At 38.6% G+C, this 26,084-nt stretch overlaps 1 protein-coding gene across 2 annotated transcripts in view; it reads right to left on the reverse strand.

Moving 5' to 3' along the window:
- CRIM1 (cysteine rich transmembrane BMP regulator 1) overlaps positions 1-26,084 on the reverse strand; it is a 306,588-nt gene that overhangs the window by 99,476 nt on the left and 181,028 nt on the right. For both annotated transcript variants that reach the window (XM_067562678.1, XM_067562679.1), the window contains exon 7: positions 20,049-20,246. In XM_067562678.1, the coding sequence (XP_067418779.1) occupies positions 20,049-20,246 (198 nt within the window). The remainder of the gene's footprint in view (positions 1-20,048; positions 20,247-26,084) is intronic.

The raw sequence follows: 26,084 nt of genomic DNA on the forward strand, positions 1-26,084 counted from the left end.
AAGGGTGATACCCAGAATTAGACACATTATTCCAGATGAGGCCTCACCAGTGTTGAGTAGAGTAGGGCAATTATCTTCCATGTCTTACATATAACATTCCTGTTAATACACCCAGAACGATATTAGCCTTTTTTGCAACTTCTTCTCATGTTGATTCATATTCAGTTTGCTATAACCCCCGATCAATCTTTTTCAGTAGTACTACTGCCTATTCTCCGATTCTCCATTTTGTAGTCGTGCATTTGATTTTTTCCTTCCCAAGTGTAGTATTTTGTACTTGTCTTCATTGACTTTCAGCTTGTTGATTTATAATTTGTCAAGGTGGTTTTGAATTCTTATCCTGTCCTCCAAAGTGCTTGCAACCCCTTTCAGCTTGGTGTCATCTGCAAACTTTATAAGCACACTCTCCATTCCATTATCCAAGTCATTAATAAAGATTTTGAATAGTACCAGACCCAAGACAGACCTCTGTAGGAGCCTACCGGATACATCCACCCAGTTTGACAGCAAACCAGATAACTACTCTTTGAGTACGGTCTTTCAACCAGTTGTGCACCCACCTTATAGTGATTTAATCTAGACCACATTTCCGTAGTGTCAAAAGCCTTACTAAAATCAAGATCTACCACATCTACTACTTCCCCCCATCTAGTAGGCCAGTAATGGCGCAATGCAGCCTGACTTCCTTGGAAGGAGGTGTTGAGAAAGCATAGCAAATTAATGTCCAGATGCTACCATTCTTATTCATACAGTACTGTTCTTTACTCTCAGTTAGACTAACAGAGTGAAGTACTACTCAGGATTTGTAAGAGTGGAAGAAATTGGCCATAAGTATCAACCACATCACAAAACCCTGTATCTCTTGGTTCCATATCCAGTGCCTAATTTTCAGATCACAGTGTCTCCCAGCCAAGTCAGACAACTTATCCTATTTGAAAAATGTGGCTGATAATCATTTCATTTGCATCTCTCAAAGCACTTTACAATAGCGGATTAACATTTTTAATCCAATTCTGAGTTAGCACAACTAAAACACGTTTAAACAATTTACATGAGAGGCCATAGGTGCTGGAACTAGTGGTCCTGCAGCACCACCTGGCTTGAAGTGATTTCCATCATATACAGACAGGGTTTACAGTTTGGTTCAATTGTTCTCAGCACACCCACTATAAAAACTGTTCCAGCACCACTGAGAGAGGCAATATAATGTAGTGAATAAGAGAGCCATCCATGTGAGAACATTTCTACTGTGGTTTAGAATACTGGGTTACAAGCATATTAGAAGTGTTATAGGGCCACACAGTGGACACCCGTTTCAGGGAATATTGGAAATTTAAGGAAGAGTGACTGACAAGAGGGTAATGGTATTTAAATAATAAAATATCACATTTACACAGAAATTAGTCCGCACTTGGACGGTGCAGGATAAAGTCAGTTGCCACACATTACTGTTCTCAATTTGATCCTTCACACATGGCATCTTGTATTTATTTTTCTTACAAGATAAATGCTAATTTACATGATATGTAATAGAAAACAAAACTTATAACACAACAAACTCACTTTAAGAAGAATATATCTGGTTTCAGACCTTTATAAATGCCACAACTAATCAATACAACTGAAAATTGTCATAATAGGAACTTTTGTATCATCTGTACCACCCAGAGTAAAACAATGGACTGTGGGGCAGGGAAGGGTTTCATGTCCTCCTTCTGTTCACTCCATCCCTAAGACACTTACATTACACCTTATATATAAAATAAAATTTGTCTATGAAAAATCAATTGCCACACATGGCATTTTGTAGCCCTTGGAAGCTGCAATAGCTTTGCTTTCTGATTCTGCTACATGCTTTTGAAAAATTACCACTGCCACTGTGAAATGTTCAGCAGCACATTATTTTTTACACATGACACAACAAAACCACTGCAACACCAGTTAAAACGACTTCTGCTAATCCTTCATTTGTTGTGTTTTATTATTCTATTATCTCCCACTTTTGTGTTTGCTCTAAGCATCCCAAATATTTCCAGACAAGCTTACAAATCTGTTTTTTTCCCCTCCTGTCCATGAAGGTAAGCCCTGAGATACAGTAATTTTATATGCATGCCTGATTCTCAATGAGCTGCAAACAGAGGACAAAAGAAATAATTTCATTCCCCACTCCCCCCACAAAAATGCAGCTAGAAAAAAGTATCAGCCCTTTTCACTTCACTAGACAAGACTCAACAAATAAAGCCAGCTCTGCTGCTGCCAGTCTTCTGGCTATTTGAATAGACAAACAGTAGTTGAGCTGGAAAAAGCACATAAGGTCATGTGATCTGGGTTAGCCTTTCACTGCTGCACTTGGTAGAAACGGCAGAAGAAAGATCGAGTGCACAGATGAACAATGGGTGGGAAAACTGTAGTTGGTCTGTATATTTTAGAAGTGGAACTAAATAGCAGATAGAAGCATTGAAGAAGGGAGGACAGAAAGAAGAAAGAGGGGGTGGGCTAGGGTGAAAGGGATTCCTCATAATATAGGTTTCACTGCCATGAAATGCTTGTTGAGGTTACATCCTCTATAACCTCTTGTTTTCACATGCTCATAACTTTCTGAAAAATTCTTCTCTGAGGCTAAAACTTTCCATGATTCATCTTAGCAACTATTTAAAAATTTGATAAAAATCTGTTCATCCATTTATGATTTCTAGAAGACTGACATTCAACATTCTTCACTTTAAAAAATAGGCCACTTTTTGTACAGCAATAACTTAAAGACAGTTTAGGAAAAACTTCAAACCAGGCATCTGGCTACCCTTTCATTAAAAAGATATATATTTTTGTTACAGTAAGTTTTCAAAAAATATTAAAATAGAATTAATTGAAAAAATACTTTAAGAATACTCAGTAGGCATGTCCTAAGATGTATATCCTCTTCCCTTCCCCCACCCCATGTGAAAACACTGGTCGTCAAGACCAGCAACTCAGTAAAGGACAGTGACTGTTTCTGTCAGGCTGCTAGTGATACAGCATGCAGAATGTCTGGAAATATTTTCTTGAAACATAGCAAAATTCGCAACAGAAGATAAGCGTGGGTACAAAAAGTCAAGAATTTGTAATTTTATTTTTTTAAGGTCACTCTGCAAGTTTTTCTGCAAGTTCTACATAGTCTAAGGCTTTGTCTACCATGGAGATTTCAGCCATTGATGGTCAACCATCAACACAGAGACAAAAGTATAAAACCCTAATTACACAGTCAAACTCTCTTTAAGTCATGATGTGCACTGATACAGCTCATCTCAGCTTGAAATCAGGGTGGGATGAAGTCATATCTGATATTGGCTTTTCCTGTCTATAGGCTTGGCTACACTAGGAGTATGCAACAAGTTTGCCACAGCGACAGCTGGCAACCAACAGCTGTAACCAGGGAAACCCCCCCCAAATTTTCATTCACTTTTTTCCAGGGAAAGATACTTCCATAAAATACCAAAGTGCTGCTGCCCTGCCCAGAAAACTGTCTCTTGTCAAACAATGACAGCAAACCTGTGAAATTACTCCATTTATCTAAGTAAGATATGAGCTTCAGATCCTACATTGGCCAATTACATGATAACATTATCAAACAGTCAGATCCTTCCCTCCTGCCCGCCCTTAAAGACAAAACAAGGAAATTAAATGCAAAAAAAAAAATATTGTTTTTTCCTATCCAATTATAATTGTGTATCCTGCTGAATCATGAAGTCTGGGGAACAAACACAGCAGAAGGACAGAGTGGTTCAGATGAAAATCAAAGACCGCTTTCAGCAAAATTCGAGTGCGACCTGGGAATTAGGTATGCATAATGCAGGGGCAACAGAAACTAAGTGAGGGTAACAAAGAAAAAGACAAAACTTACTGATGGTTGTTCACCCTCTGAAAAGGGCATCATAGTTTTACTCATTTTCATTCCTAGCAGATATGATGTTCAAAACAAACAATTCACAAAATGGAATTACTCTGGATCACTGTTTATGCAGTTCTTCGATTAATCTTATTTAAAAAGCATAGAAGACCTCCTCAAAGGCTGATAATAAAATGCAAAGCCATACCCTTTCTCCCTCAAGTGCTCTTAACTGTTCATAACTATAACTTGGTCTGGTCAATAAATCCACATTAAAAGAAGAAGGATCCAACTTAATCACATGCATTATTGCTGCATATACTACCAGAATGAGGATGCACCAAAAGTTCGTTAGATACAATTTAAAAAAGTTTCAAGAAAGAACTTTTGTTAGATTATACTCAGATAACTACTTTTGTTTCCTTAAGGATAACTTCCATTGTAGGAACGCTCATGTGCACACTTTCACCTGGTATTAGCAAGGAGGCTGCGAGTCTCTTTCAACTCAACTTTATGAAAATCTCAAGGGCTTTCAGCATGTTGAATCAAGCAAAACAAAACAAAACAAAAAAACAAAAACTGGTTCCATCTAGTGGCTCATCTACTTTCTCCAAAATGGTGGCACACTGAAACCTGAGTCTGATTCAAATGATGGCTTCCAACTGACAGACATTTAAAAAAAAAAATACGAGTAAAAAATGGTGCAATATTCAAAACGCTTGCTATGAATCTGCCAAAGGCAGCAACCAGCTTTCCAGGTTTCAAGTCCCTTTGCCCTTCTTTGATACCATTCACACCATACACACACCAGGACAGAGCATCTAACCCAAGATTTCTTTATTTTAAAAAATCAGATGGTGCACATTGAAAAATACACTGGAGAAACCCTCAGCTCTTGCTAATTTCATATCACAGGCCTTATATTGCTACTTCCATTTATACATATTCCCATGTTAAATAAAGCCATAAATTATACCATTAGGATTTTGTCAATATGGTGATTTAGCATGTGGCTAGCTGGGGTGTAAATCTACAACAAACCTGCCTGCCATTCACTGTGTGGCCATGTGGATTCTGCTACCATGCACTAAAAGTTCTGTAGTGCACTCTGACTGAACAGAAGCAGTAGATCAAAACACACTATGGAACTGTGTTTACTGTGGTATACTTGATAGGTGTAGCATAATGCCTGCACACCTCTTAAAAGTTTGTAACTAGAGTTTGTTGTTGATTTCAAGATCTGAAAGAAATTATATTACTATAAATGAAATCTATCAGGTACTGTGAGTATGGAATATTGAATGGGTTAACGTAAAGTAAATTATGACATTAACTTGCAAACACAGATTTTATCAGTACAATATAGCAATATATTGTATAGATATTATTTAACACTGAAGCATTATAGGATCTTTCATGAAGGAAAGGTTGCTATTTTTTTTACCAAAATAGTAGTCAGTAGTTTGAAATATTGAGTAGATTTCAAATATTTATCTTTTTATTTTGCTAGTCTACCACAGCATGGAACATATAGACAAAGGCAATTTTTAAACTGAATCACTCAATGAGTTCATCACTGTCTTTATTTCTGTTTCCAGTATTTTTAACAATAGTTGACAATTTACAGAAAAACTTTGAGGCTTTACTGTGACAAATAATTTAAATAGGCTGAAGATCAATGGAAGTTGTTACTGCACTCAGTCATGCATATATAAAATAAGATATGCCCTTGACGTTAACATGTTTAAAAAGATAATTAACTGAATTATGTGGAGAACAATTCTGTACTGACGATAAATTAAGATACATGTCCTTGGAATCCCTTGAGAAAGTGTTAATCATGTACAGAGAGATAATTCAGTAGAAAGAGATCTATGTTGAGTCTCAAGCCCCTACAACTTGTGAGCAATGAAATATAAAAAATTCTATTTTTGAGGGAAGAAAGTATCTATTAAGGAAGGGGAGAAACAGAATTAAATACTTTAAATATGGCTATGAAGTAAGTCCTCTAGCATCAGTAAGGTAGAATGTCCCTGTGTTTGTGTAAAGTGAAATAGCTCTTTCTTCTGCACCTTTCTAATGTGATCTATGCTTCTAAAAGGTCTATTGGATTACTTTTAAGAAAACCAGCTCTGAAGAGACCTATAGAGCTGAAAAATCCATCTATTTTAGTATTTATTACTAAGGTTATTGCAATATACTTCATACACACAAGTGAATAGTAGTCTAAAATACAAATTTGTTATGTAGCACCTAATGTGACAAATAGCTCAGATTTGCCCCGAAGGGTGTGCTGCTTAAAAATCTTGCATTAGCTTCTACATACTTGTTTGAATGTTGTCTGCTTTCCAAAAAAGTTTAAATGTTGCCTCTTAAGCGGCAGAGTGTGTGTTTACTTAAGCTTCCTGGAAAAACATTCATATAATTCCAAGAGTGACTAAATGTTTTCCATCCTCATAGTTAGCATTCCAGACTTCTCTTTTTTCCCCTGAGTTCATTACATGGAAAATACCAGTCCCAAGTTCGATGTAAGAGAATTTCCTTCCTAGTGCCTACATGCCTAATACAAAATTAACAAGCCTGACAGTTAATAGTAATTTTTTTCATCATTTAACTTTCTCCTTTAATTCAACTTCAAGGAACTGTTTATAAGTTTTTCAAAGGTATTCTTTTTGGTAGTAAATGCCTGTACAAAGAGAAATAGGGTAGAACTAAGAAAATATGTATACTAAATATTAGGAAGCACACTAACTAGGGTTGGAAGAAATAATGTTTTATTTCAGATATGATGTCACATTTTAATTACTTACTATAATTTTGTATCCAAGTAAGTACTTTTAATTTACTTTTAATTTGTCCAGAGAACATTATTTTAATTGTTACCACCTGAAAAAAAGCTCCCTCTTGCTTCTGTGCTGTGGAAAACAAAGAGTTGCCTTCAGACCTCCCTCTCTGTGTAATGCAACCCTGCCAGTGATATAATCAGAGTATGCATTTATACAACACTTTGTTCCTGAGCTGCTACACCAATATGCATGCAGCTTCCTGTTCAAATTTAGCTTAATAAAAATAGGAATTTGTTTCCACAATTTTTTTTTGGCTGGGATGATATTGACAAATATTGATCTTTATCAATTGAAATCAGATCTTATTAAGTCTATCTGTAATGGCAAATTCAATAGATAATGGCATATTCTGACAAGGGAGATCACAGTATCAATTACTGCAAGCAGTTAAGGCAAAAGACTAGAGAGTAATTTAGTGGGTATTTGGTAGAAACCCATGAACACAATGTTCTAGAGAAAAGAAACAGATCATTGAAGAGGCTCTTTCCAAACCAAATCCCTCTGTATTGCAGTGTCACAGATGGTTCTTCCAGATACCTTGATAATGCATGCATTCAGAGGTCTCCCCCATGATGAGTTAAAGAAAGGTTTCACCATAATCCTTCCATGATTGATTTGTGCCCACTTTTACCTAACGAAATCCTGGATGTTCTAAGGGAACTGAACCCAACTACACTTCAGCTGGACTTCTGGAGCCCATTATTGATGGCAATCATTAAAGTTTCCCTTTATGAAGGCAGGGGGTCAGGCAAACTTAAAGAGGAAGTGGTGAAGGTTCTGCTTACGAAAACCTCTTGTGACATTAAATTCTCCAATTAACATATAGTCTCTCATTTGCCATTCTGAAAGAAGGTTATTGGTAAGTTTGTGTTGGAACAACTGAGTTTTCTGGAACTCAAATACCTGGTTTCAGATATGGGCGTAAGGCTGGAGAGAGGATTAGTTATGTCGACAATCTCTTCTTGGTGACAGATATAAGTCAACTGTATTTCCTGATTTTGTTTGCTCTATCAACAGCCTTCAGTACCATTCACCATGACGTTTTGTGACTTGCCTGCGAGAGCTCTCCGAAGTGTATGGCAAGGCTCTTCAGTGCCTTTATTTCTTCTCTTGCAGGAAGTGACTGAAGGTTGGTAATGACACAACGAGACTCTGATCAGCTATGCCGCCAATAAACACCTTTTCTTCTAATCTAGATACTGAATTTTCTGTGTTTCCCCAATGTCTGGGAAAGGCATAGGAACCAACTGACTTAGGCTCAATAAGAATAACACGGACATAATGCTGACTTGTATGTGGAAAAATGTTTACAGACAGGTGCACAGTTTATGAGAAGTATATGTCTAATCTTGCCAGTATGGAATCCCTGGTGTCATTTGTGATACATATTGCGTTTTCCTACCTATTTCACCACAGTAATCCATACCTTTTTAACCTCAAGGCAAAATTACATAATGCATTCTACTTGGAACTACCCTAAGTAAAGCAACAGGAATATTTGGCTAGTGCGGTATGCAGCAGCCCATCTAAATGGGAAAAGCCACTACACAATCCATCCTCTGCAACAGTGGGAGAAAACGCTCAGAAGTGGGTTTTTTTGCACATTAGTGAAGAACAATTAGCTGAAAATCGTTTTTCGGGTAGGACAAAAAACTCTTCTCTAGAGCATTCCTCCACACCAATGTACAGGCCCACTGACAGCAATTCCGGGCCCCAGGGCAGAACAGTCAATGGCCCCCATAAAAAGGGATGGCTGAGGTCCAAGAGGGCTTCCACCGGAAGTTTTTACTTATTTATTATGCGCCATGCAGGTTCTCAGGCAGCAGTATCTGCTACTCAGCTTTCCAGGTCCCTTGGGCTCTCCAGGAAGATTACTGATGAACCCAGGAAGATCAGTAGCAGATACCACCTCCTTAGTTACCCGGGAACCTGCATGACACATAATACCAAAAGTCAGTGGTTTAAAATCCAGAGTATAGTATGCTGTAAAAATATGAACTCAGGTTGACGCTCTGCATAAAATTGTTCACTGAGGCTTCATTTTCAAGCTTCATGAAGTTTTCACCACTGTTGTGGAGTGAACCCTAATGCCTTTTAGGTGGGAAAGTCCTTACCTTTGTTAAGCCTCTTTAGTGGAGTGCACTATCCATATTGCTATGGATGACAGCCAGTTCTTTCAAGGCTGCTTTGAAAAAAAAAACCTTCTCTCGCTCTCTAAAATCTGCAGAACTGTATAAATAAACTAACAGTTTCTAGTATCTAGCCAGCAAAACTCCATTTCCTTCTGTAATTCTGAATTTGGCCCGGCTAAAGGTAGCATTATTTCCTGATTGGTATGAAAATTTGCCTTCACTCTAAGGATGAATGTATACCTCGCAGGTTGAAGAATACTGGCCTTATGAACTTGAAAGCAAGTTTCTGAAGTTTCCAGAAGCTCACTCTGCCAAAGAGCGGAACATATTTCTATCAGAAAAGCAGTTTTGACTTAAGAAGAATGTAAGTGTTCACAGGTTCGAACAAGAATTAATCAAGTCACAAAGCCTCAGATTCTGGTTCCATGGTACTTGAATCTTTTGTTTTCAGAAATTTCAATACTTTCCTATTAACCTACCCTAGGATTCAACTTCTTATCGACATTGCCACTAGACCTGCAGAAGTTTGTCCAACTCCTCTTTCAAGAAATGTAGCTCTGGTTGAATAGTGCTTTTTCCAGCCTTGTACCCTTTTGTGTGGCATCATTTAGCAAATATTGCACAGTCACACAAATACGTTCATGATAAACTTCTGTGTCCATTACTTTTATTTTCAAATTTATTAAAAAGCACCTATCACAAAAGGCACATACATATTATTTAGAAAACACAACAAAACAGCTAAGTTAAAAGAACCAAACAACTGACTTAGGCAGACTCTGTGTGGCCAAACTATGCAGCCCAGCCCATTTTCCTCAGTCTACAAGCATAGATTTAGGGAAGTACCATGTCTGTTCCCGTACCCTAAATGTATAATCTCCATTGTCTTTGCTACACTGGAGTCCTTTATCATTAAGGATACTACACACAGGCAGTGCGAGCCTCTTGAATTTGGAGAGGCTGGCTCCACCTTGAGGCCCCGCCCCTGCTCTACCTCCTCCACCCTGAGGCTTCACCCATGCTGTGCCTTGCTCCACCCCAGGTCCCACCCTCACTCTGCCTCCTCCCCCGAGGCCCTGCCCATGCTCCACCCACACTTTGCCCCAGGCCCCGCCCCCACTTGGCTCCCTCCCACAAGGCCCCACCATCCACACTGCTTGCTCTTTTTGGCTTCCCTGCCCTTGCTCTCCTTCTTCCCATTCCCCGTTCCAGCTCCTCCCAAGTCCGCCGCTTGCTCCTGTGGGTAGCGGGGGCAGAGCAAGGGCACGGTCTCAGGGGCAGAGGCTGAGCAGGAGCTTCCGCCGTCGGCTATTTGGGGAGTCTAAACCTCCCCAAGCCTCTTATACTTGCCGCCCATGAAACTGCAGCCTCCTTTATGACTTGGTGAGGGTAGAATGAATGAGAGAGAGAGAGAGAACTGTTTGGAAATATTTTACTCTGTGATTACAACCCTGTTAAATCTGAGTGTCAATTTTTGTAAAGACAAAATTTCTCAGGATAATACCATATCTACATGTTCTCTCACAGCCAAAAGACAAGCGGTGTAGTTAAGCAGTATAATGATTTTAAAGATATCCACAAACAGAATCACAAAATGACAGAAATTAGAGATGGAAAATTACCAGTTACCTTATCTAGACCATTCTTTTCCCAATGTAAGTGAGACTGTCTCCTTCAGAGATTTTTTTGTGCTTCCTGTATTCAAAAAGTCTATCTGTTCTAAACATCTACCAAGAGAATTAGCTAACCAAGGACATTGTGACCCAAATTTTACAATGCTTGCTGGAGAACAAAGAGACTTTTCTACCTTCTGCACTGAAAACCTCAATACCAACCTTTTCACACAGTGGTCAAATTCTTGAGTCATTTAAAATTTGGATTCAAGAAATAAACTCCAGAGATTATTCCATTGCTACCATCCCAACAGCTGTCAGACCACTGACAATTCACCTCAGCTCTGATGTGCTAAAGAAACACATCTAAGCCATGAAGTGAAGTCTATCACAGTGATTCAGCTACATAGGCCGAGATCTCAGCTCTGATGTGCTAAAGAAACACATCTAAGTCATGAAGTGAAGTCTATCACAGTGATTCAGCTACATAGGCCGAGGAGAACTGTACTATGGAATCCCTACATAAAGCTCCAAGTTAAACAATAAAAATGCCAATGTTGCCCCACATGACTTTATGGAAGAATTCCAGACAAGAAATTCCAGTACCAGGGATGGTGCAATAAAACCAGAAAACAGTCATCATTATCCAACAACCTGGATAACAGATTAATACTACGAATCTACTTGGGTAAAGATTCATCCCATCCCTAGTGTTTATATGTATAATCTTTATAACAGGCACTGGTGTACATTTTTCGAAAGACGCACTTCAGTACACAATTTAAAAAATATTATCAACTTTACAGCACCCCAGAGTGTGCCAGCCAATTCAGAATACAAACGAAAATACATGATCTGTGCACCAAAGAGTTTACAAACCAATTTCAGACTTGACTCAACAAAGGTGTGGGGGGAAAGGTTACAAAACCATATGGAGTTCTGAGAGAAGGAAGACAGAAGAATATTAATAAGATTAGATGGTTAATCAGCAAAGGCTTGTGTTCATGGAGGAGTAGAGAAGAGGAATGGGTTTCAGGTTTATTTTAAAACATTAATATTATAACAAAATGAATAACATCCTTAGTTGGATAACTTCTTGTAGGCAGCATAGAAAATGGGTTTTGGGGGGGATTTGATTGAGAAGAGGGTAATGGCTTTTAGGATCAGTTTAAGGAGGGTATTTGATGCACAAGGTACTACACAGAATAAAGCGCAGGCATGTTTGTGGGAGAAATGAACAAATGGGTTATCGAGGCTGGCATCAATAGAAGAATGTGGTGGGAGTTAAAGAAAATAATATTTTACTTGCACTCATTATGGAGGTTTACAAATCTCTGAAACTTTATTCCTATAAACTCATATTTCTCAAGGCAAATACACTAGTCTGCATTCAGATCTGGAATTTAAGACAATCTTTTTTAGTTATCAGAATATGAAAGAAACTATCTAAACTTTTTTCTTTATAAATAATGAAAATTTTTTTCTTTTTCCCCTATGAGGATAACTCTATAATAGCCAAATACACCAGTGAAACTTGTCAAAACAAATACTTTTTGACTGAAAGACACCAATAATTAAAATAGGAATATAGAATGACAGTATTGTCTCAATTTTATCTTTAAAAAGCACCAGGTATAAGTTGAAAGTGTGCAGGAATCTAATATAATTGGACTGAAAAGACTTGTTAGTCAATTTCATCTCCTACAAATCATTCTGCCATCCAAAAGGGATAACATAGTAGAGAAAAAAATCTTTAATGCTTTTCATGGCTACAGCTAGTTTTTGAAACTTACCTCTACCAATACATGGCCTCTGAAAATAACAATCAAATACAGATTGCTAGACCAAAGGAAAATGGGCTGCAGGTGTTTGGCTTTGAGGGAGGAGCTAAAAGGGGAGGCCCCAGCTTTGCTGGTGTCTGTCTGGGTGGGAGAGCATACTCTCAGCTCTCATAGCAGGAGAGAAGATGGCTGGGGGCCAGAAACCAAGGAAGACTGCTGCCTATCACAGCCTGCCCAAGAGAAGGCAGTCTTGACACGAGATGATTGCCTTGTTTGGCTGCCCAAGACTGACTGAGGTTTGCACAAGCAGTGCAGAAACATCTGGCTTCTTGGTACTCTCTAGAGCCCAGGAGAGGTGAAAAGTCTGCCAAGCACTGAGCCTGGAGCAACAGAAAAGTTTGTTTCTTTGTGTTTATTTTGGACTTTGGGTACCCAACTTTTCATGATCTAGCCAGAGGACTAAGTTACCTAAACCCAGGAGTTGTTAGAGGCTGGGTGGATCAATGGAAGACCAGGAGAGAAACAGAGACAGAACCACTGCCATACCACATTGATGACATAAGGGCACGTGCAGGAAAGGTGCACAGCCACGATCGATTATCTGTTCAAAATGAGCCCATGGTTTATCCCACAAATAGATCCTTACAGCAGGAATTGCTTATAATATATGGAATCTGTGAACTCCTTTTTAATGATAAGATTGTGTTGCTAAATGATTTCCAACACAAAGCCTAGAACATTTTGGGATACTGCAAAAATGGTAGACAAGGAAAATTATTTTTATTACCTTTTGGCAAAAACAGCAACTACTAAGCCACCTCACAAATGAAGGCTGGAGTGAGAGCCACTTTCCAGCAGGAAACCCAGTTTATCTTATGTTGTGAGAAAAGTTCTGATCCTTAAAAAAACACAAAAAAACCACATGCCCCTCCAAGGGTTATCCCCCCCCAGATATTTGTCTACAAGGAAACGACTAAATGTACTAATGGTTTTCAATCACTACTGTCATGGGCTGGATTTAAACAAGTGGCCTGGAAAAAGAGAAGTTACTTACCAGTAATTTTTATTCTTTGCAGAGACACCTGTGTTGTGTTTCCACTTGTGGGATTGGTGTTTCCTAGCTCTGAGCTGAGTAATCTTCTGGAGAGGAATGTCTGCTAGAACCACTTACCCTCTTCCTCCCCTCACGGAGGATTCTGAGAGTATTGGTCAGTATGATCCACCATAGCCTATCAAGCTGACCAACGTTGTCACTGTTTCTCCCATCGGTTTGTCTGTATCCATCTGTTGTCACTTGTCTTATACATAAGATTGTAAGGTCTTTGGGGCAGGGACTATCATTTTGTTCTATGTTTGTACAGCACTTAGCCAAGTGGGGTCTTGGTCCACGCATGACTGAAGGTCCTAGGCACTACAATAATAAATAATAATAAATAAAAATAATAAAAGGCTTTTAAATCAAGATATCAGCCTATTGGATGAATTTAAGAAAAATCATTTGAAGTGTAAACAGATGTGAATGACCCTGAAGATGAAATATCAGCTGAATGAAAGGGATGTGAGAGTTGTGAAGGAACAATGTAGACAGAAGCTGATCCCACTGAGTCACAGGTTTGAAAGATTTTCAGCATGAAGCAGTCAGTATCAAGAGAGCAGACTCGTCTTGAGAGATCCTAAGAGAGTCTTTGATCAGATCAACGTTAAAGCAAAATAGGAAAAAACCGAAAGCCAATAAATAATGTGGAAGAATTTCAGCGCTACTGGAAGGAAATCTGGTCTGAGGATATACAAAATAATCAGACAGCAGAGTGGATTAAAAATGTGAGTGAAAAATTTAAAGCCAAACAGAAGTAGTATACATAGGAATATGATAAAGAGAAATAGATGAGGTACTGAGAGGAATGAAAAATTGGAAAGCACACGGACCAGATGCGGTGTGTGGATTCTGGCTGAAATTCCTAACAACTCAACATGATTGTTTCCTTGAACAATTTAATAAATCTTTGAAGAACAGATATTTGAGGAACGGATGATGACAAAGAAAACTGTCCTTATACCAAAAAGGCTGTAGTGATCCTAAGAATTATAGTCCAATCATGTGTTTATCAACATGAGGAAACTTCCAACAGCATTTCTGGCAAAGAAGATACTGATGGTGCTAGCTTGCAAGGCAATGCTGCCTCCTGAGCAAGAAGGCTGCACACTAAACACAAAAGGGACAAAAAGACCACCTCAGGCTAAACAGGAAGATCACAGAAGATGCAAAAGAAAAACAAAAAAACATAGAGATAGTGTGGATAGATTACCCAAAAGCTTATGATAGCATCCCAGATTCGTGTATCATCAAGACACTGAAAATACACAAGGTTCGTGCAAAGATCATTTCCTTTCTACGGCAGCCGATGGTTAACTGGAACTCTTGACTTTACACAGAAGAGAGGAATTTTTCAAGGGGAATCCTTATCATGCTGTTTGTGTTAGTGATGCTGCTGCTGACATGGTTGCTCTGTGATACAACTACAATTTATCATATCAGCAAAGAGAAAAACCAGTTAACCATTTGTTATAAATGGATTATCTGCAATTATACGGACAGCCACAAAAGGAGATATAGAGACTGATGACATGTGTAGAGAAGTTTGGTGACGATATAAAGCTATGGGTTGGCTTAGCTAAATGTGCACCAGCATCTGTAAAGAGGGGCTAACAGGTACAATCAGATGGCACACAAGTTAATAGAAGTATTATCCGAGATTTATCTCAGCATGGCCCCTCCTAACACTTTGGACTCAGGGAACTGTCAGTTATAACATAAAAGGGTCAAAGAAGTGAGGAAAGAATATTACAGGCAAATAAGAAGTACCCTAAAGAAAAAACTCAACTTGAAGAATTTGATCTGAGCCACTAACACTCAGGTGATACCAGTAGTGCAGTAAACTGCCAGAGTTATCAAGTGGAATCAAGAGGAGAAGATAAAATTTGACACTCAAACAAGAAAGTTCCTGGAGATGGATAGAGTAATGAGTATCAATCAAGACATAGACAGGCTGTACATCCTATGATGTCATGGAGGAAAAGGTCTGCTATTTGGGGAGAAGCAATTTTCAATGAAGAATATAACATCATGATATATGAGGGGTCAGCCAAAGTAAAAGATCATCTGATTGGGATAACAAGGGACAGCAGAGCATGCATCTCAGCCCAAGAAAGTATAAAAGAAACGAAAAAAGCAAATTGCCAGAGAAAAGACTTGAAAGCTTTACACAGAAATCAATGCACGGACAGTGATGGAAACACACCAAACCCATTAGAGACAGAAGATTAGCAATGTCATGACTTGTAGAAGAATAGCTCAAAAGAGAGACAAAGAGCCTCATTATGAATACAAAAGAGCAGTCCTTAATGCTTAATTACATTTGAAACACAACTGACCTATAGCACTGCTCCTGGAACTACAAAATATGTTCCGAATAGACAGTGGAGCATATGTTAAGTACCTGCAGAAGCCTGGCTTGGAGAGCATATCTGAACAGAAACAATAAGGTTGCCAAGAGTCTGCATTGGAGCCTCTGCATCAAGTGCAGACATAAATGAACCATGCATTATTACAACCACCAAATTGAAAGCACTATAAAGAATGAAGAGACTATGATTTTATGGGATCTCGCAACTGTCGTAGATTGAACAGGGCAAGCAAACAGGTTGGACATAACTGTTGTAGAAAAGAAGACAAACAAGACTACATTTACTAATGCTGCCATAGTGGCTAACAGAAACATAAAAAAAAACCCCAAAAAACGAGAGTTCTGTATCACTTTAAAGACTAACGAATTTAATTTCAGTAGGCATAAGCTTTCGTGAGCCTCAGCTCACTTCTTCAGATGCAGTTGGTACAAATGATACAGCAAATAGGAAACATATAGAAGGCAACATTTACATATCCAAGGGCATAGATAACAATGGGGTAGGTGGATAGAAGCAAGAAGCAATTTGCTCTGATTACCCATTCTCACCTCCTACTCAATGGTTGTCATTAAGCCTCAAGTACCATAGAAGCTGGATACAGAACTCTCCGTGTTTTTGCTGTATACAGACTAACATGGCTACCCCTCAGAAACATAAAAAGACATAAGAGAAGACAGTAAAGTATGCAGAACTATGCCACAAAGTGGAATGACTATAGAAAACAAGAATAATGACAATTCCCTGTGATTTATGGAGCATTTTAAAGATCCCTACGTGTCCGAATCAGGAGCTCAGGAACATGTTAGGAGTGCAAGACATCACAATCAATGACCTCCAGAAGAGAGCCCTTTTAGGCACTACAAAAATTGTAACTAGAGTCAAAGGAGAACAAATGCATCTGAGCACCTAAAATGCAGGAATTCTGTGGAAGATTTAATAAAACTCCTGACTACCCAAACCCACAGAATCAGTTAGTTCATGGTCAGGATTTATTGGAAACTCACAGGGATAACTTTTAGACAGTAGCTTTTCCCTTTTTAAGCTTAAAGATCTTTATGTTGTGACGGCTTTATGTTTAAAAAAAGCCCCAAACTTCCCCATGATGTAAGTACTGAAAGATGATGATAATAAAAGGCAGAGTGTCCAAACTACCCCTTAGTACCTTCTCTGATTTTGGATTCTTGATCTGAGATTCTGAAAAAATGGGAAAGGTGAGTAGTGAATGAACCCCTTTTGCAATTAAGAAGGAACAGAGTAGCAGTTGGGGACACTGTTCCTTTTTTACCCTCAAAATCCTCTGTGAGGGGAAAGCAAGGGGGTGCGGGGGCAAATGACCCCAATGGACAATGCTCTTCAGAAAATTCCACAGCTCAACACCAGGAGTTGCCAAACCCAAGTGGAAATATGCTGAGACCACTCGAAGTAAGGTTCTAATATCCTATTATCAACCCCCTTATCTATCCAGTTCCCCTTTTTTTACTCTAAATGCGCAAGAGAAAGGATCTTGTTTTTCCCAATTAAAAAAAAAACATAGGAAACTGATTCTCATGGTTTCTAGTCTTATCCAACTGGACATCCAATAATCTGTTTATAGAATTCATATGCTCTAACCACATACTTCTACTTCATATTATTCAAGATGAGCAACTGTGATCTAAAATGAACTGACAATACAGAAATCTCCAATTTTCCCAGATTTGCAAGTCAGCATATGTTTATACTTTTTGCTTCAGTGCCTGCTGATTATAAAATGCTGTTCTGGGCAGGTATTTGCCTTGGAGCTAATTTAAAAACTCAGCCAATTATGTAAAACAGATATATTTCTATGAGGAAATGAAAGCTAGCAGCTGAGACTGTAAAAAAATAAAATCCATGGAAAGTAAAAGCCAGCTCATTCCCATTCTGGCTTGAGTATAAATGTTTATTCAAAAATGGATCCAGGAAATCAGAAGATAGATACAATTTATTTGAGGAATCTCTTATCTTTAGGGTAACAGTCCATGTTTTGAACCCCATTGTTTACTTCAATTTCAGATATTTTCTTAATTTTATAATATATAAAACAGAGAGAAAGAATAATGTTGAAATTTCATACAAATGTTTCCTCTGCTTCCCCTGTTTCATGACTTATTTAGGAGTCAGAACATTTAATTTCTTCTCCTTTCCTCTTAGTGCGGAGAGGGTAGATGGGAGAAGGACCTAGCAGTTCCAGCATCATAAGATGTTGCATTTGTAAAGAGCTCTTGTTTAATTAGTGTGATTCATTTCTCATGCCCAGTATATTGCCAGGTTGAGCAGAAATTCAGTTTTCCACAGGACCACACATTGAGGGGTAATTCCACATCCATTACAGAAAAGCATAAGGCACTGATTATAGTAAATACCAAGATCATGCTTAGTATGTTCCTTTACTAGTTTCATAAGACTAGTATGCAACTGAATCTCTCAGGTTTGCACAATGCATTCTTATTGGAGACCAGACAGCTGTTGGAAACATTGGATCCAATTCATAAATACAGAATATTTTTGAGGAAACTTTTAAAGCTTCATTTGTTATTTAGGGCCTGATTCATAATTGAAGTCAATGGAAAGACTCCCATTGACTTTAATGAGATTTGTATCTAGCCCTCAATGAATTCTTAAAATGTAAGTGTTTGAGATAACAAAGGCAAACCAGAGGGAGCTCAATGTGAGGAACATCAATTTAACACACACATTTTATTCATGAAATAATGTATTTTTATAAATATGCATGCACAGCAATTAAATAATAAACAAACGAAACCCACAATTTATACATTAATTTTCCAAAAGGAAAGTCTAGTCTATATAGATAATTAATGCAGGTTTTTTTTGTTGGAAAAAGTTTTCATTCAATTTTTGGCAGCATTTCCATTTTCTTATTTTCAACCTAAGCTTTTTTCTTTTACCATTTTTGTTGAATGTTCATTGTGTTTTATTTGTATTTGTTTATCTTTTTCACTGTCAATTTTAATTGGCTGCCTTAATCAAATGATTAGTTTTTTTGAAAAAACACAAGTTTTTAGTCTTTCAAATATATTTTTATTGTAAGTGAAAAAAGGATCCAATATGCTGTTAAAAATGTGGAAAGTAAAATACCAGTCAGTTTTGAAAACCAGTGGAATGAAAGTGTCTTCAAAATTTTGTGAACTTTTTCCTGCCATCACAAACGTATTTTAGTTTTGAGTGAGCCCAACTCAGCTGAATATTGTATATCCTTCAACCACCTCAGCATACACACTATAAATATTGCCAATAAAATGCAAAATCCTCAACCTCCAAAAGACAATGGAATTGGGTGCCCAACTCCCTTACGCTCCTTTGAAAATGCTAGTTTATGAATAGTCCCATTGGAATGAATGTGATCACTCACAATATAATGTTAACCATCTGCTTAAGTATTTGCAGGGTCAGGGCGAAAAAATGCATCTCTGCAACCATTTCCACATATGAAACAATAACTTTGAACTTTCTGCTGTTTAAGATATATTTTTCTACATATTTTTCCAATTTATGTTTTAGTAAACATTTCTTGACAAGATACGTTCACGTATATTTTCATCTGAGTTATGCACATTTTTATTATATTAAAGCTGAACAGTTACACATCAGAGCTGATTGCATTAGGTAAATTACTATGAATCTCCCAGATGTCATAAAAACTCACCTTTTTAAAAGAATGTGTCAACAACTCACATAAAATTGTTTTGAGTCTTATTTAAACAAGAGGTATGTGCAATCTCTAATCACGTTGTCCAGCATGATTTTAAATTGTGACTAATTGGTGCTGATGTGAAAAAGCACAAGGAAAGGTCATGTGACGAGCAGAAACACCAGAAGGTATCTGCTGGTTGATATCTGTGGCTTATTGTCATCAGCAAATGTGTTATAGCTTTTAAAAAGAGTCAAGTTAACGGACACAAGGCTGACCATGACTGACTTGTTACTATAGACTGGGACAAAATTGCCTTCAGCACTGTGTCAGTTAGTTGTGATTAAACAATGCTGGGACCAGTAGCTAACACAAGTGTCTAACAGAATTTGTCCTGAGCTACAACAACGAGTTAGTAATGGTCAGCATTAGCTAACTCACCTTATCACAATTATGATTTGAAATGATAAGAGTTAGTCTTCATTAGATAATTTTAAGAGGGCGTCAAACCCCACCGCCTCATAAGACCTTGGACGCAACCACGTGAACCACGCATGGTACGTGGGTCAATGGAGATTACTACAAACAGTTCCAGCTCCAGCGCATGGCACACATGTGCACCCACGTCTAAAATTCACATACGGACCAGCACTTGAATAATAGTACATCTTACCTTCACAGACCGGGCAGCATTCCCCAGGTACCTTAACAGGATTCAGGCAACTCTGTCCACAGGCTGTTGCAACACAGTGAGGGTCTCCATTGATACACTGGCAGAAAGTGCAGTCATCTTCTCTCCAGCGATCTCCATGTGCTTGGATCTGGCCATTAGCATAGCAGCCAGCAGGGTTATTAACTGGATATACTGGATCTAGATCAAGATAAAATATAGTAAGAAGAAACAGTTTATTCTCCATGTCATAACTGGTAGGTATTTATAAATGTGCAATTTGATGACACTGTTATGGAGGCTGGCCTTGAGACCCTTTTCCCGTTCCAGAAAAGAGCCCAACACATTCCTGGTGACCTGCTACTCAGGCAGGAAAGGCGGGGAGGAAGGGATATCTGGAGACTCAGGTTACTCCCTTTTCATTTAAACTTGGCTAAAAGGTTGAGCCCCTTTTCTTTCAGGGGCTGATCTTCCACAATGATCCATGCTTTAGTCATCTTTAGATTAGACTACTGTAATATGCTCTGAATATGAAAACCTCTTGGAAATTCAGCTGGCATCCTGATTGGATAGGGCATTTATGACAGGAATCAAATTGCTCCAGGATTCACACAACTTACAATACATTTCCAAGTGTATTTTAAGGTGTTGGTTTTAAAATATGTAACACTTTCAATGGGTTGGATCATGGTTATCTCAGAGACCACCTCTCTCCCATGCAATACCATGGAAGGTGAGATCCAGTTTAGGCCCTATCTTGACAGACAACAAACATGGATTTCAATTGTGCTAGCTCATTCTTGTTAGTTTAACGTAACTGAAAAGTCCACTTAATGCTCGTTAAGAAAGCTTTTCCAGTCATGTTAAACTAGCTCGAATGAGCTAACACGATTGAACCTTTTTTGCCTTGATTTTTGTGCCCGGTCTTAGGTTTAATCATAAGAGGACTGAAGGGAGGGCTTACTCAGTGAGAGCTTTTTGATTATGGAAACCGTTACCTCCCCCAGACACCAAATCCATGACCTTCGAGTCACATTGCAAAGATGGTTTGGTCTATCATTTTTTTCTGGAATGGAGAAATGAGTTGCTTAGTGACTGTCATTGGTGAAGCTGCATATACAAATTGGAGATGGTGGTATTGGGATGTGCCTATTATTTTTGTTAGCTGGTTTAAATTGTAATTGTTTTTATAACATTTGTACATCCCCAGAATGTTATATGGATGGATATTTTAAAATAAAAATAAAATAAATAAAATAAAAATAAATGATTCAAGTGTCTTAGAATTCACTGGGATCACCAGAGGCCGAGGTACAATGCCTGATGGCTCATGTAATTTAAATTAAATCAAATCTCAAATTCAAATATAAGAATAATTACTGAGGTGCCAATTAGGGGTGCTGCAGATACAGCCTCCGGTAGGAAGGCTCAGGTTAAGCCTAAAACTGACAAGTACCTAGTAACAAGTGTTGAAAAGTGAGCACTTGTGAAGAAGACATAGTACAAGTGCACAGTGGTGTCATAATATAAAAAAAGGTGATAGGAGATTGCATGTTAGAATGCTTAATATAGTTCTGCAGACAGTATGACGGGGGGATATCAAACAAATAGAAAAAAGTTAGGTAGTGCCTATTCCCCACCCCAATATTTGAATCTATGTATGTGCAGATAATCCATACAGAAGTGGAAATTTTTAGTGTTGTTTGAAATATTCCATTGGCCATACTCTTTACTTGCCTATAGCACCTCTATGTACTGTGAATACAAAAATGGTGTAGGGATTTTTGCCCCAACTTTCAAAGATAACCAATTCAGACAGCTTCATCTGAAAAGAAAACTGATTTGTTTGTTTGTAAACTATGAGGAAGAGAAAACAGGATAATAACAAAGTATTTTGCACCCTTAACTACAGTAAGGTGGACAATACCAAATGAATGCTATAATATTAAAAACCTCATTAAAAGACTTCCATTTTCCAATTGTTCTAATTTATAGATTATGTAGGATTGCTATCAAATCTGTTATATTTCAAGACAGTGTGACCTTTAACATTAAACTGAATGTAGAACAAATATATACAACATGCAAACTTAGATTTTATACTTCAGGAACTTACTCTCTATACTCGTTGTACTTTTGTATATTATTATAAGTGCACAAGTAGTGAACAGACTGCATTTTGTTTCCTAACTGTTGAAAGGCCAGGTATTTACACTGGTGAGACATGTTCACTCTACAAGTCATCTGGTTACGTAGTCATTAACAGCCGGTGACCTTAGGACATAAAGTAAGCCTCCCCTACACTTTTGGGATTTGGCATTTACATTAGCTTGTGTGCTTTGTGGCTTTTGTAGAAAAATCTTTTTTCCCCCCAATTTTGCATAATACAGAGATATTCATGCCAAAATGACATTACACTACCCTTTCAGGTCAAGTTCAAAGCTTTAAGAGTTATTTGCATTACTCTGAACAACATAGTTTCATCTCTTGGAATTCAAAACTCCAGGACCTGCTTCCTTGTTATTAACAAAAATGAGATTCACGTGCCTCAGGGAATGTTATTGTAATCATCATGCTTATGTTTGGGAATATACGTCTTGATATTTGAGATTTCTCTTCAACTTCCATGCAAATGAATAATGCTATTCTACATACACTTTCCCACGATTAGGAAGAAAAGTATGTTTTGATCTTCAGAAACATACTAAACGCATCCATATTAGCAATGATGTGGATATATTTTGTCCACAAACACAAAAAAGAAAAGTATATATCTCTCTGACAATTTTTCACATTGAACAAAGACATACATGAGAATCACATAGAAAATATCTGAAAGTGAACAGGAATTCTAGATTACAAAACAAGCAATAACTCAAACTAGCATTATATTAGAGATAGAGCCAACATCTTAATATTTAACACTAGTACTACAACAGGAGCAAATCCCAAATATGTGCAGAAATAAACTTTCTTCTACCCATAGGTTGAATTCCAGCCCATGGTTGTGCTTCAAGAACTAGTAGAGAAAACAGTCTTATCCCCAAGATCAAAGGAGTTGAAATCAGTGACACCACCAATAATGAGAGAGATTTCTTGAAGTTTCATTGGCTGCCCTTGAAAAGATACCAACAGCTGCATTCAGAAGACTTGCACCCTGTTTTCATTAAAGCTGGTAGCAATGCCTACTTCTCATTATGTTTTCAGTTGCCCATAACTTTGCCAAACTGCAACCGTTTGGACGGAAAAAAATGTCATCATTGGTTTGTGATTGCTCCCCCTCTTTACGTTTCAGTGAAAATGGTTAAGCCCTTTCCAAAACCGGGGCTAAAGAAAAATAGGGAATCTTGCTAGCGTCAAAAAATTCTCCCACTCATCCTTTGAAGAGCTCTAGTGCTTCCATTGTTTGGAACAGGAACCTTAAAGTTGGCAGGGGATAACACTGGGGTCAGACAGCCGTCCCCATGAAAATCCACCTGGATTTGATTAAGTTATAAATCTGAAAATAACCATTTGCACAAGTAGAACTTTTTACATGCTTGCTGTTAAAATCTCTGAATACTGGTTCTTCTCTGGGCATGCACAGGGGCCCAATTGACATTTTATCTATGATGAGAATATGCCACATCCCTACTGACCTTCCATCTGCACTGAAGATGCTCCACAGCCCCTTGAGTTCTAGATAGATTCTAGAGCAGTGGATCCCAACCCGTGGCCCGCAGTCTTTCAAAGTGGCCCACTGTTCCCCTCCCACTGGCTGCAGAAGGGAGTTGCTGCCTAAGGACCCAGGCAGAGCACGTTGCTGTGGGGCTACGAGACGGGTGCAGGCTCCTTGCTGCAGCCAAGGGGAAGGGAGATCAGCACTGTAGCAGGGAGCACCCCAAAGCACTACACCTGGGTCCCTAGGCACTGAGGGCCATGCTGGAGCCAGAGGGAGGGTAGCACGGATCTCCTGTTCCCCTGGCTACAAAAAGGAGCCACTGCCTAGGGACCCAGGTGAAGTGCATGGGGTTACAGGATGTGTGTGTGTGATTTTACTGCTGCAGCCAGGAGGACGGGAGACCAGTGAGGACTCCTTCCATCTGCCTGCAGTGGGGATGGGGGAGAGGGGCTGCCGGCAGAAGCTGGTGGCCCTGAAGGGCCGTAAAAATGATAACTGTGGCCCTCAAGCCGAAAAGATCGGGAACCACTGTTCTAGAGTAACAGCAACCAGCCCTTTGGGAAGGGAGCTGGTTTGGGAACCAGGAGACCACGAGTTCTAGTCTCAAGTATTCCACTTACTAGTATTAATAATTCTGTGCACTTCATATCCCTTATTACTGAACCCCTAAATTAGGTGACAGTTCAGTATCATTCCACACATTTTACATATGTTCTAAGTAAGAGGTTGAGGGTTCACTTCTGGCACAGCCAAAATAGAAACTTCTCTCTAATGTGGTACTCCCAAGTCTCACTTATAGTCACACGGCCTTGCAGAATGAACGTGCTTGCCTGTGCCATCTATAACCACTAGAGCATACAAAGAATCTACAAATCCTGACTTACCATTCCATCATTCTCTAGCAAATACTTGTATACACCACTGATAAAAGTAAGTGTCCCATCTCCCTCTCGTGGCGAGTTCACACCAAGAATAACAGTTTACTACTCCTATCACTTATTCCTGTAGCTCAATTAGTAGAGATATGTGCTGTGCAACTAAAGGTTCTGTGCAAAAAAACAAACATTGCTGACCTACCTGGGAGATCAATATGGTCCCACATGATGGATTTTTCTCCCTTTTTTCTTTTTTTTCCCCAAAATCTAGGAAATTACACTAAAAGCCATACGCTGAAAGAACATTAATGTTGCAAAGTCAAGCACTCAAAAGTTACTGCACTTCAGAATTCTTCCCCCTTGCCTGGATATTCATTGTGATACAACTGGAGACAACTCTGAGTCACATGATTACACAGTATTTTTTTCTAAAGGACATTTGTTTCATTCAGTGCACAAGATGGTGAATAGGCAGAATTATTTAAAAGAAATAAGGATGTTCTCTTTTGGTTGAAGCACTGGACTGAAAACTCAGGACTGCTAAACTCTATACTTGATTCTTCCATGAACTTCTTATACAGTGATGGCCAACATTATAAAAAAACAAACACAAGGGGGCAAAATAAAGGCAGCACAGACTGGCTTAATTCTGGTAATTCTTAACGTTTGAGCTCTCGTCTTTGCAAGCTTAATAGTCTTTAAACTTACAGGGGTTTTATGTAATTATTTAATTATCTTGCCCCAAACCGAGACAAGCCATGCTCATTGGAAAAGAATAAGGAGATCTCTCTGCCCACTAAGCTTTATGGGGTGGATTGTGACTAGCCTATACACAAATGCAGAAGGAGAGCCCAAGAGGCCTCCTACACACACATCACATGTACTAGTCTTTTACAACATAGAACCTGCACACAGAGAAGTGGAGAAACTGTTCTTTCAGTGAGCATTTAGAGATGCATATTGCCATGGAACCACAGAGCAACCCCAGCACACTCAGGGACAGTGTGGTACATTCCTTGAAGGGATGTAACAATGGCCACACTCCTCCTTGCTTCCACAGAGATTTGGGAGGAATTAGGAGGCAGAAATCTTTTTGCAGCTTCTGCAAGAGTGGTATGTGCCCACACCATTATTCTGAGCTTGAAAGTAAAGGAAAAGAGCTGGATAATCCATCAAGAAACTGAAGGCCAATCACAAGGAAAATGCAAACGGATGAAATAAGGCACGCGAACAAAAAAGAAAATATTGGGGAAGTGAGTCTTTACATGTTTTCTTTTTAGTTTCTGTTAAACATACACTTTGGAAATTGAAAAAGAAAAATGTTATCATACAAGCAACAGATACCTAACTTTGATGTGTATCATTTGGACAGAATTTGATTTACTAAGATAGGGGTCATAAGAGGTTTTCCTCCCTTTTTATACCCACTTGCAAAAGAATGAGGGAAATCAGCAACTGAACCAGCACTCTGGTCACTGTTTAAACAGTTAGGGTCCCAGGGAG

Source organism: Emydura macquarii, unplaced genomic scaffold (genome assembly GCF_026122565.2).
Source record: "Emydura macquarii macquarii isolate MOO-44397 ecotype Brisbane River unplaced genomic scaffold, CSIRO-AGI_Emac_v2 contig_2457, whole genome shotgun sequence".
NCBI lineage: Eukaryota > Metazoa > Chordata > Testudines > Chelidae > Emydura > Emydura macquarii.